The 11,084-nt window shown below is 66.3% G+C and overlaps 2 protein-coding genes across 2 annotated transcripts; both read left to right on the top strand.

Moving 5' to 3' along the window:
* The first annotated feature begins 1,237 nt into the window (after positions 1-1,237).
* On the top strand, positions 1,238-6,935 carry SLC25A22 (solute carrier family 25 member 22). Its single transcript, XM_077773380.1, is given in 10 exon segments — positions 1,238-1,842; positions 2,820-2,985; positions 3,070-3,195; positions 3,351-3,406; positions 3,999-4,089; positions 4,578-4,696; positions 4,779-4,953; positions 5,045-5,199; positions 5,299-5,391; positions 5,394-6,935. Coding segments are annotated over 9 exon segments (951 nt in total). The 5' UTR covers positions 1,238-1,842; positions 2,820-2,965; the 3' UTR covers positions 5,510-6,935.
* A 376-nt stretch (positions 6,936-7,311) lies between these two features.
* Positions 7,312-9,797, top strand: CEND1 (cell cycle exit and neuronal differentiation 1). Its single transcript, XM_077773374.1, has 2 exons — positions 7,312-7,398; positions 8,793-9,797. The coding sequence occupies exon 2, from the start codon at positions 8,883-8,885 to the stop codon at positions 9,330-9,332; it is 450 nt and encodes a 149-aa protein (XP_077629500.1). The 5' UTR covers positions 7,312-7,398; positions 8,793-8,882; the 3' UTR covers positions 9,333-9,797.
* Positions 9,798-11,084: the final 1,287 nt, after the last annotated feature.

Genomic DNA, 11,084 nt, shown 5'->3' on the forward strand with positions numbered 1-11,084 from the left:
CGGGAGTCGAGCCGAAGCGGCGGAGGCCAGGCCGCGGGGGACGCGCGCGGGGACCCCCGCCGGACTTGTGTGGACACGTGCGTGGCTGGAGGCCCCACCGCCTGGCGGGGGCAGCGTGACCGCCTGGGCCGGGTCTGGACCCCCTCCAGGGGAAGGGGCCGGAGGCCTGAGCCGGCCTCGCAGCCGGGGTCCGCAGCCCCCAACCCAAGCCTCCTTTGTCTGCGGATTGGGGCCCCTCGGACAGGATAGAACGCGCCCCGTCCAGTGGGGAAGGGACCGGGGAAGCCTGAATGGGGAGCCTGCCGCCAGTGCCAGACCCTGAGCCTTACTTACTCCGTCGCCTGTCGCCTTTCGTGGGGGTGGGGGCGCCCCGCAGCTTCGCTGGTGAGAGATTTTCTCCCTGGGAGGGGCTGGAAGGAGAGCGTCATCCCTTGAGTGGTCCCTGCGGGCAGCGCGGTCCCCAGCCTGCCCAGGTCCTTAGTTTACGTGGCCGCACACGTGGAGAAGGGGACAGTGAGGGCGGACAGCCCTGGGCCTCAGGCCTGGCTCGGTGGCCGGGTTTCTGTGGCAACAAGAGGGGCAGGGGGAAGGCCTTCACAGCTGCATCGTAAGCAAGGGGGGGAACCACAGAGTGCGGACGGACACAGGGGTGTCCTGGGGCCACTGGGCCCCCGGCCAGTCTCCCCAGGCAGAGCCGCTTCATTGTCACGGCTGCCCAGCAACCGTCTTCCCTGCTCCATCCTGCAGCCTGTGGCTTGTGATGTGGGGCCCCAGGACCCACTCTCTCCTCCGGCTTGGGATCTCTGGGCTTAACTGCTCCCCTCCTCACCTAGATGGCTCATCTGACTTCGGGAACCTCGCTACCCAGGTGTCCCTTACCCTGGATGAGAGGTGGGGTCTGGTGATGCTCTAGGAGGCAGGGCTCACTGAGTTCACCCCAGGGGGCAGGGGTGCATCTCCAGGAGACCGGAGTGAGGATATGGACCCTGCCCCTGACAGCCTGGGGCAGCAGAGAGCTGGTTGTGGCCAGTCTATATGCGGAGGGGATGGGGTGGGGTGGGGGAAAGGTCGGGTTGAAGTTCAGAGGTCACACCTTTATCTGCAGGATAGAACCTGGGAAAGCAGGTCCTGAGGACTGAGGCCCTGGGCGTGCGTGTTGGGGGAGGGGGGCTTGGCGGGGCAGAGGTCTCTGGGAGTGCCAGTTCCCATGCCGCCTGGACCTGCCAGGTGAGCAGGCCTGGTGGGCGGCAGCCAGTGGCCTCTGGAGACCCAGCCACCCCTTCCCTGGCGTGACAGGTTCGTCTCTCTGTGCCCTAGGGTGAGGGTTCCATGAAACGTGTCTTCACCCTGCAGACACACAGGTCTCACGAATGAGTGGGCACAGACTCCTCCCCCTCCCCCGCCCCGGACCAGATTCTCCTCGCCAAGGCGCAGGGGTGCCTGGGCACAGAGAGCGCACAGAGTCCTAGACAGATCCAGCCTTCGGGCTGCAGACGGGAAGCCACTGGGCAGCTGGGGCCGTGGCCGCCGTGGCCTGGGGTGTCTGTGGGCAGCTGGCTTGGCTTCACCGGGTCAGCCTGAGTCAGGCCCGCCCCCCCTTGGGCCGATCAAATCTGAGTCTGGGCCCTGCCTCTCAGAAGCCGCCACGCCCCTTCCCATCCCTTCTCCCAGGGCTGCGGGGAGCCTAGGCGCGCCCAAAGTGAAAGAGAAAGTCACCCCCCCAAGGCCAGCCCCGCCCCGCCCCGCGGCCAATCCCTGCCTCTGGCACCTCCCTCAGCCGCTGGATCTCCTCCTTGAGCCCCGCGGGCTGGAGTCCTGGAGGAGCCCGGTCCTGTCCTCAGGGTGAGCCAGACTGGGGGCTTCGGAGGTGATGGGGCCGGAGGGCAGGGGGACAGCTGGCCTGGGAGAGCTGAGGTGAAGGTCACCAGTCGCCAGAGGGACCGCGGGTGTGAGTCAGCCTTGTGACCCTGGGCGGCAGTGCTGCGGGTGGGGGCCCCAGGAATCTGAGGGGCCCCCTGACAGGAGGCTCCTGAGCTCGGCTCTGGCTTCCCAGCCCTGCCCCCGGTGAGCGGGGCCCCGTCTCCTCCAAGCCCTAGAGTGGATTGGGGAACCAACCACCGGGAGCCTCAAGAGAGCCAGCTGTCCCCTCCCAGCTGCCCCCTAGCCTGTGCCCCAAACACCCCTGAAGCTTCCGGAGGCCCTGGTCTGTGTGTGTGTGTGTGTGTGTGTGTGTGTGTGTGTCCATCTGTCTGGGAGACAGATTCCTGGGAAGGGTGCTCAGGAGGGTAGGTGCAGCGCTGGTGTGGGTGAGCTTGGTGCTTTTCCACGGGGAGCGACTGTCCGGGGTCTGTCCTGGAACAGCAGCCGCTCCCGTGGCTGAGGTGCCGTCATCTACCTGGGTAGCTGCGAGCTGGGCTCAGGCTGGGGGGAGGGGCTCCTCGGCGCCAGCCCGCATCCCGAAGAGGGCAGGCACCAGCCGCCACTGCTCGAGGATGAGGGGGGCACGCTCAGCCCAGGGCTGAGATGCCTGGCTGGGAATGGAGAGGCGCCTGGCCCTTTAAAGGCAGAGTCGGCTCACGTGTGTGCTCACTGTGCACGTGAGTGTGTGTGTGAGCGTGAGGCCAGCTGGGAGGATGCAGAGGCAGGGGGGTGGCTGCGGGGGAACCTGATGGCCCCAGAGATGGGGCCACAGGTGGGTGGGTGAGGGGCTTCGTGTCCCCACACAAGACCTGGGGAGGGGACTGGGGGGGTTGCTTATTTCCCTGATGTGCCTCTGCATGATCTGTTCCTCCCTCTGCTGATTCCTCACCCTCTTCTAGAAGAGAAGTGGTGGTTTTGAAATTCCCCAGAAAGTGGAGGACTGCCCCTCCCCCCTGCCCTGCCCGCCCTCCGCCGCCTCTACCTCGTCCGCCCGCCCGTCTCCCACATCCACGTCTCCGGCTCCTTCCAGGGTGTGCTCAGTTAAATGGCTGATAAGCAGATCAGGTCAGAATGCAACCCGGCCCTTGGCTCCACCCTGCCCCGTGTGCCTGGCCCGTGGCCCCTCCTGACCCTCCCTCTGCCCTTCAGTCTGCCAGCCAAGCTCATCAATGGTGGCATCGCTGGGCTGATCGGGGTCACCTGCGTGTTCCCCATCGACCTGGCCAAGACCAGGCTGCAGAACCAGCAGAATGGCCAGCGCATGTACAGCAGCATGTGAGTGTGCCGGGGTAGGGGGGGCTCAGACCCCTAAGCCCTGGCCCCGCATTCCTCACCCTGGTCCACAAACGGGGAGACTGAGGACAAGGCAGGCCTGGAGAACGCCCTCACTGGCCCCCAGCTCACCTCCCCACCCCCCGCCTTGGCTGCAGGTCTGACTGCCTCCTCAAGACCATCCGCTCGGAGGGCTACTTTGGCATGTACCGCGGTGAGGCTGGGGATGGGGCAGCCGTGGGTAGAGGGGCCCTGCTGCGGCGGCCGGGAGGCGGGTGGCCAAGCCAGGCAGGGTGGCGTGCTTGGGCCAGGTGTGTGGGTGTGGACGGGGCCCGTGTGGAGGCCTGGGTGCTGGGCCAGGGACACAGGGCGGGACCTCTGGGGAGGGCAGTTCCGTGCGGCGCCCCCCACCCCCCACCGCCTGCCGGCATGGCCCCTGCCTTCTCCGTCTTCTCCCTCGCCTTCCGGGGCAAGGTGGGGCTCCATCTGTGCTGGCAGGCTGGACGGGGCGAGGGCGCTACTGCAAAGCTGATTAGGAGACAATCCCCAGGCCTGGATTTGCCCGGACGCGGTGTGAGCGGTGCGAGGGGCTTGCCGCTGCCGCCCGGGCAGGCCTGGCACCGGCGCGTGCACTGTGTGCTCTCACCTAGCGCCCCCACAGCGTGAGCTCCCTGTCCCCGCCCGGTCCTGCCCCGCCTGGCACCAATGTGGGTGAGAGGGCAGGAGGAGCGGGCCAAGGCGTGACGGGGGCAGGGCTCTGCCAGCTGGGAGGCTGGTGCTGGCTGAGAGCCTCTCCAACCCCACAGGAGCCGCCGTGAACCTGACCCTCGTCACCCCCGAGAAGGCCATCAAGCTGGCTGCCAACGACTTCTTTCGATATCAGCTCTCCAAGGATGGGTGAGGGGCTGGGGGCCAAGGTTGTGTGTGTGTGAGTGCGCGCGCGTGTGTCTCTCTAGACAAAGGGCAAGAGCTCTGCCCTCCTGTGCCCCTCACCTTGACTCCTTGGCCTCCCTGCCTCCTGCACTGGGAGGGAAATGGACGCCGAGTCAGTGGTGCTCAGGCCCCAGTGGTCCTGACCCCCAGCCACTGTGAACTGCCCCTTGCGGGTGGGATTTGGGAGGCGCTGACCAGCCTTCCCCTGTCACCTGAGGGCGGGACTGAACGGGTGGCCCACTGGGCACATGAGACCCCCCAGCTCTCCAGGGCCGAGTGCTTGCGGGTGGTCCTCCCGCCTTCCCAGGCCCTGCCTGCGGGGCCATCTGTCGGGCTGGTGGGCGCCATACCCCCACTGGGCTGCATCCGCCTTTCCCGCTGCCCGTCCACTTCACCCCTGGGGCGGCAGGGGCTTCCGCTTCGGCACCTTGATCCCTACCCCTTCCCCACAGGCAGAAGCTGACCCTGTTCAAGGAGATGCTGGCGGGCTGTGGAGCCGGCACCTGCCAGGTGATCGTGACCACCCCCATGGAGATGCTGAAGATCCAGCTTCAGGACGCAGGCCGCATCGGTGAGGGGGCAGGGCAGGGACACAGCTGGGGACCTGCCCCCAGCCCCCACCTTGCAAGCAGGCCCATCCCTTCTCTCCGCAGCCGCCCAGAAGAAGATATTGGCTGCCCAGGCCCAGCTGTCGGCCCAAGGGGGTGCCCAGCCCTCTGTGGAGGCCACGGCCGCCCCCCGGCCCACGGCCACCCAGCTGACCCGGGACCTGCTTCGGAGCCGGGGCATCGCTGGCCTCTACAAGGGACTGGGGGCCACACTGCTCAGGTGGGGGGGACGGTGAGGGCCAGGGGAGGAAGGAGGAAGGCCTGGCCACCGCACACCGGCCAGTCACCAGCGTCCCCCGCTCCCCCCACAGGGACGTCCCCTTCTCCATCGTCTACTTCCCCCTCTTTGCCAACCTGAACCAGCTGGGCCGTCCAGCATCCGTGGAGAAGTCTCCTTTCTACGTGTCCTTTCTGGCTGGCTGTGTGGCTGGGAGCGCGGCTGCCGTGGCTGTCAACCCCTGTGACGGTCAGTTCCTGGGGCCACAGCTGGGGAGGGAGGCCCAGGGGTGCGGTGGGAGGAGGCAGGGCCGCATGCTGACCTGCAGCGCCCCTCCCTCCCCCGCAGTGGTGAAGACCAGACTCCAGTCGCTGCAGCGCGGCGTCAACGAGGACACCTACACGGGGTTCCTGGACTGTGCCAGGTGGGAAGGGCCGGTGGGGGTGGGGCGGGGGGGAGNGCCCTGGTCATCGCCCCGCTGTTCGGCATCGCCCAAGTGGTCTACTTCCTGGGCATCGCCGAGACCTTGCTGGGGCTGCTGCAGCGGCCCCAGCACTGAGCCAAGGGACCACCCATGCCCTCCAGCCGCCTGGGACCAGAGTGGGGCCGGAGCCGGGTGGCCTGGCCAGGACTGTCTGCCCCTCCGCGAGTGGACGGGGGTGCGGGGGAGCAGAGGAGGGGTGCAGGGTCCACATGGGTGGTGCGCACAGGGCCCCCCGAGGGGTCCTGCCTGCACGACCACTGGGATCAACGTCTTATTTATGTAGAAAACGCAGAAATCTTTACATTCCTGGAGCCAGCCCCTGCCACGGCTCCGCCCCGGCCTGAATGCCCCCAGGGACAGAGCTGGTCTCTGGGCTGGGGCCCCCAGGCCTGGGCTGGGCAAGCGGGACCCTACCCTCCAGTCTACCAGCTCTCGTCCCCGAGGCTTGGCCCCTAGTCTACAAAGGGGACCCCGCACAAACCTACTTATTAACTTGCTGAGCACAAGTGCTCTGTCCACCCCGTGTCCATCCGTCCAGCCTCCCGTTGCTGCTCTCCTTCTCGCCTCAGCCCGGACCCCACTTTGCCCCCCAGCCAGCCTTGCAGGAGGATGGGGTCTCCTGCCCCCCGTATTGAGCCAGGAGTCCCAGATGGGGGTCGCTGAGTTCTGACTCCCAGGGCAAGCCCCCTACTCTACTGTGGGACCCAGCATCCCTCCCGGCCGGGCCTCTCTACCCCCATCCTGGGCTGAGGGCCCGTGGCGCGTGAGGTCCGTGTGCATGTGCGAATGTTCTGGGGAGGTTTTGTCCACCAGCCCTCAACCAGCCCAGCCTCTGAGAGACGGGACTGTGGCGGGGCCGCTGGCCTCCCCCTGGGGCCGGGCGTCGTGTGCTGAGCCCTAGGCCCCCCTCTGACCCCATCCAGGTGTTTGTTGTCCCCAGCCTGGTCCTTGCTGCATCTCACCAGACCCCTCTTCTGAGACCCCCCGCCCTGGGTCTGGGGTTGGCCAGGGGGGGGGGGGGCAGGCGTGAGGACCCGTAGGAGCCTGGGGGTGCCCGCTTATTTCCGGGGGCAGTACCTGCCCCCTCTGCCCTCGCAGGGCCCACCCTACTCTCTGGGCCTCTGCGTAAGGCCCCTGACCACGCTCCGTGAGTTCTGCTCTCCCGGACCGCCCTACTTCATAGATGTTGTGAATTGAAGCCTCCCTGCCCCACCCCAGGCTACGTGATTGTGTTGGTGGTTGATCCTGACGTGCTGGTGCTGTGTACCCCCACCTGGGCTCCCTCCTCGGAGGCCTCTTGCCGGTGACACTACCTGGGGCTCAGGCCTGGCCCCCCCCAGTTCACGGTTGTTCCCGGGAGCCGTCCTCTCCCATCGCGTCTGTACCTTGGGAGCTGCTGCTGCTGCTTACAGAATTATATTTTTTCTTTTGAAGAGTTTTAAGAAGTTGTTAACTTTTTGTGTCTTGTCCTGTAAGAAGATAAATAAATATTCTAAGTAGACTCCCTCTTCTCTGAGATCTGTTAGAACCAAGTAGGGGAGGGCAGTCTTCTCTTTGGAACTGGCTTCCCTCCTGCAGACCTACCTCTGTGCCCACCTGCTGACCGGCACACGGCCTGGGCGGAGGGCCTGGGCTAACCGCCTCGCTCTCCCTCCGGCTGGGTTGGGGGTGCAGGAAGGGCATCCTCGGCCCCGTGCTTTCCTGACTGCAAGCCACCTTAGGGATCAAAGGTGGAGCTGGGGTTTGGGGGGGTCTCACTTCCCCGGGGATCCTGGGTGGCTGCGGGCGGGCGGAGCCAGCGGCGAAGTAGCCCCCGCCCCCTCAGCTCGCTGCGCTGAGAGCAGTGCATTGTGGGAAACTCCCAGTCCCCGCAGCCGCAGCCGCAGCCGCAGCCGCCGCCCGCCACCGGCCCTGGTCCCGCGGCGAGCGCGCAGCGCCGAGGTGGGAGCGCCAGGAACAGCAGCGTAAGGCACTGGGGACGCGGGGGCCTGGGGTCAGGGGTGTGACCGTGGGGACACCGCGGGGAGAATCGCTGGCTCCCGCCTTGAAGGTCACTGGGGATGTATGCTGGGCCCCTGGCTCTCTCCAGCCCAGCAGCTCCTGGGAGGGGGAGGGGGCAGCTGGGTGACGACAGTGTGAGTCAAAAATAATGGGGTGTGGGGGGGAGGCAGACCACCTGTCCTTGCAAACTTGCGCTTAGCAGCTGGATGCCTATCCGGAACAGCCCCGGGCTCCCTGGGAAGTGGGGCAGGGGTGGGCTGCTGTCAGGGCACCCCCATCACGCTATGACCTACAGGTGACCTTCGGGTGTGGCTAGTGTGCCGGCCTGGGTGGGAAACCTGGGCTGCTGCTTCCCACATGGGCTCCCTCTCCCCGAATCGGGGTGTGGGGGTTGGGGAGGTTCTAGTCCTCTTGGAGGAGAGGCAGATGGCTGGGTGTCCAGGTCTTTGGGGAGAGATGACTCAGGCCCAGCCCAGTATTCCCAGTACCCTCACTTCAAACACTGAGGATCTGGGCCAGGCCTTTCCTACAGCCCGGAGTCCCCATCCTCTGCCCTGGCCCAGATTTGAGGGTGCTGAGGCTGACTGACGTGGTCTGTGTCCACTCCAGTCTCACACCAGGAGACTGCCCCCCTTGCCCCACAGGCAGACACAGCCTCAGAGTCGGGAAGGACTCCCTGCCCTTGAACTAGAGCAGGGAAAGCTAGCCTTGGGGTGGGTACCAGGAGCTGGGGAGGGGCAGATGGCTTGCCAGGGGGCACAGGCCTGTCACTGCCTGTCTGGCTGGCTTCTCCAGCCTCCTGGGAAGACACCTCAGGTGTGTCGCATGCCCGTTCTGGCAGCCTTGAGCCCACTCCCACCCTGCTGGCACCAGAGAGCCCAGGCTCTTGATTCCTGCCCTGCCCCCCCTCTCCCTGGACCCGGTCCTCCTGAGAAGGTATGCGGTTGGTTCCGCCCCAGGCACGCCCCAGCTGCCGTGCCCTACTGTGGCCACATACCCTCCTCAGGGCCGGGTGGGGTCTCACTTCCCCATCAGGGCCTCCCTGCCCCGGGGTCAGGTGGAAACAGCACGTGCTTGGGCAGGACCATTTTGCAGGTGAGGAAACAGGTCTCTGGCTGGAGTCATCTGGCACCCCCAGGCTGTTCGGGGCCCACAGGCCCCGGCTGTGTGGTTGGACGGTCTTCTCGGAGAGTGGATGGGGGCAGATGGAGAGGAAGCCCTGGAGACGGGGCACCCGGAGCCAGGGTTCCTGGGGGTTGGTCCAGAGAATGGGACGGGGTCTCTATGGGGACAGGGCCGTAGGGGCTGAACGGGAGGGCTGAGTCTCTGGCCACAGCCTCACTGTGACTCTTTCCAGGCCTAGATAATGCCCAGGAGTGAGCTGTCCTGAGCCGCTGTGGGCCAGCTACCTGCCTGTGCACGCACACTCCACGAAGCATCAGCCACCATGGAGTCCAGGGGGAAGTCGACCAGCAGCCCCAAGCCCGACACCAAGGCCCCCCAGGCCGCTGCTGAGGCCAGAGCCCCGCCAGCTGCAGATGGGAAAGCCCCGTCAGCCAAACCTGGGAAGAAAGACACCCAGGCAGAGAAGCAGGAGCCTCCAGCAGCCCCCACACCGCCGGCTGCCAAGAAGACCCCAGCCAAGGCAGACCCTACGCTTCTCAATAACCACAGCAACCTGAAGCCGGCCCCTGCAGCCCCGAGCAGCCCGGAGGCGACCTCTGAGCCCAAGGGCCCTGGGGACGGGGCTGAGGAGGACGAAGCTCCCAGTGGAGGCCCAGGGGGCCGAGGCCCTTGCCCCTTTGAGAACTTGACCCCGCTCCTGGTGGCTGGGGGTGTGGCCGTGGCAGCCGCAGCCCTAATTCTTGGTGTGGCCTTCCTGGCCCGGAAAAAATGATGGCTGGTGCCCAGGTGGGGGCCCAGCCACTTCCTGTACAGACCTCAGGAATGTAGTGCATGCCGAGTTCACACACAGCTATGTATACATACATACATACATACATGATATATATACTCGTATACCCCCACATACATGCAGAGGGAGAGAGCTGGATGGGCCCCCAGTAGAGGGAACCAAGCCCCCTTCTGGCCCCCCAGCACTTCCCCTTCCCAATCTCCGGGGCGGAGGGAGCCCAGGCTCCAGAGTTTACTGAGGAGGAACACAAGACAGCTCCAGAGGTCTTGGCTGGGGCCAGGGTACAGGGGCGGGGTGGGCAGGTGCACCAGCCTGTCCGGAGAGGCACCAGGGGTCCTGTGCGCTTCCTGGCAGCCGAGTCCCCAGGGCTGGGGAGGGGTCAGGGATGGGCTCTGGCAGGGGCCCAGCCCCGGAGGGGACATTAAAGGGTATGGCTGTTTCACTCTCCCCATTTCTGCTCTTTGTTTGTAGCTGGGCAGGGTTGGGGGTGCATCTGGGCAGGGCCGGTGCCAGGGGGCTGACCTGAGTCAAGCGGTCACGGCAGCAGACCTTCTATGCCACCACTGCCCATCACCTGCACCCTCGCTGGGTGGACGACAGCCCAAAGGCCAGTCTGGGGAGGGGAGGGGTCCCATACTTCACCCAGCTGTGCCCCAGGCGGGCCCCTGAGGCTGGGGCCGCCTCACTTCCTGCCCTGAGCCTCTGCCTTGTCCTGGAGGCAGCTGAGAGGCAGCGGGGAGGCTGGGGTGGGGGTGCATGGAGGGTCTGCCCAGCCGTCATCCGTGGCTCCTCCCGCCCCACCCAGCACCCTTCGATTCTAACAAGCGTATACATGCAATAACACAGGTAGAATAGAGCTGCTTGGTGAGTGACCAGCGCCCACGTCCATTGCCCCTCCACGCCTGCAGGGACACTGCTGTGCAGCCCCTCCCTAGCACACCTGGTCCCAGCTTGGCCTGTGGCACGGGGGGCAGCGGGCAGGCTCCAGAGGGTGGCCCTGGGCCCTGTGGGAGCCCGACGTGTCCTTGCCTGGCCAGCCAACCACAGGAACCCTAGGCCTGAGTGGAGGCTGAGTCTGAAATAAACTGTATTGTTTAATGGCTGGGCTGGTCTCCNGGCCCTCCTGCCGCCCCCATGCCTCTGAGCCTGGGCCCTGCCCCACCCCAGCCAGCCACAGCCGGGCCTTGGTGCCGCCCTGACCCTAGCTGGGCTCCCACCCGCAGGCCGGGGCTGCCAGCCACAGTGCGCAGGGCAGGGCTGGGACGAGCAGGGAGGCCGTGGGGTGCTGCAGGGGGACCTGCCAGGCTGACCCCCTGGCCAGTGGAGCCGGAGGGGGTGCTTTCTCCACCACTCTCTGCAGTGAACTCCCAGTTGTGGGGGCAGAGAGGACATTGTGGAGATGGGCCTTCCCGATCCTCCCGCCCCACTGCCCACAGCTTCCTGAGCCCACTGCGGCCACGTGTCCCCGCTGGGCTGGTCGGGCCTGCCTGTGACCCCAGCTGTGGGGAAGGCCCTGCAGGCCCCAGAAGTGCTCCCTGGGCTCTGCCGCCTGGGGCCCTTGCTGCCCCCAGCCTCGGGAGCCAACGCGCATGCCCTTCCCTTCCCTTCCTGGTACCCGCCCTGCCAGGGTGGCACACCCGGTCTCCGTGTCTGCTCCTCAGGCCCAGACAGGCCCGGAAAGCTTCCTTGGTGTGAAAACATCCAAAACAGACCTGACCTCCTTCCCCAGACCAG

Source organism: Crocuta crocuta, unplaced genomic scaffold, assembly GCF_008692635.1.
Source record: "Crocuta crocuta isolate KB4526 unplaced genomic scaffold, BGI_CrCroc_1.0 scaffold1161, whole genome shotgun sequence".
Lineage (NCBI taxonomy): Eukaryota > Metazoa > Chordata > Mammalia > Carnivora > Hyaenidae > Crocuta > Crocuta crocuta.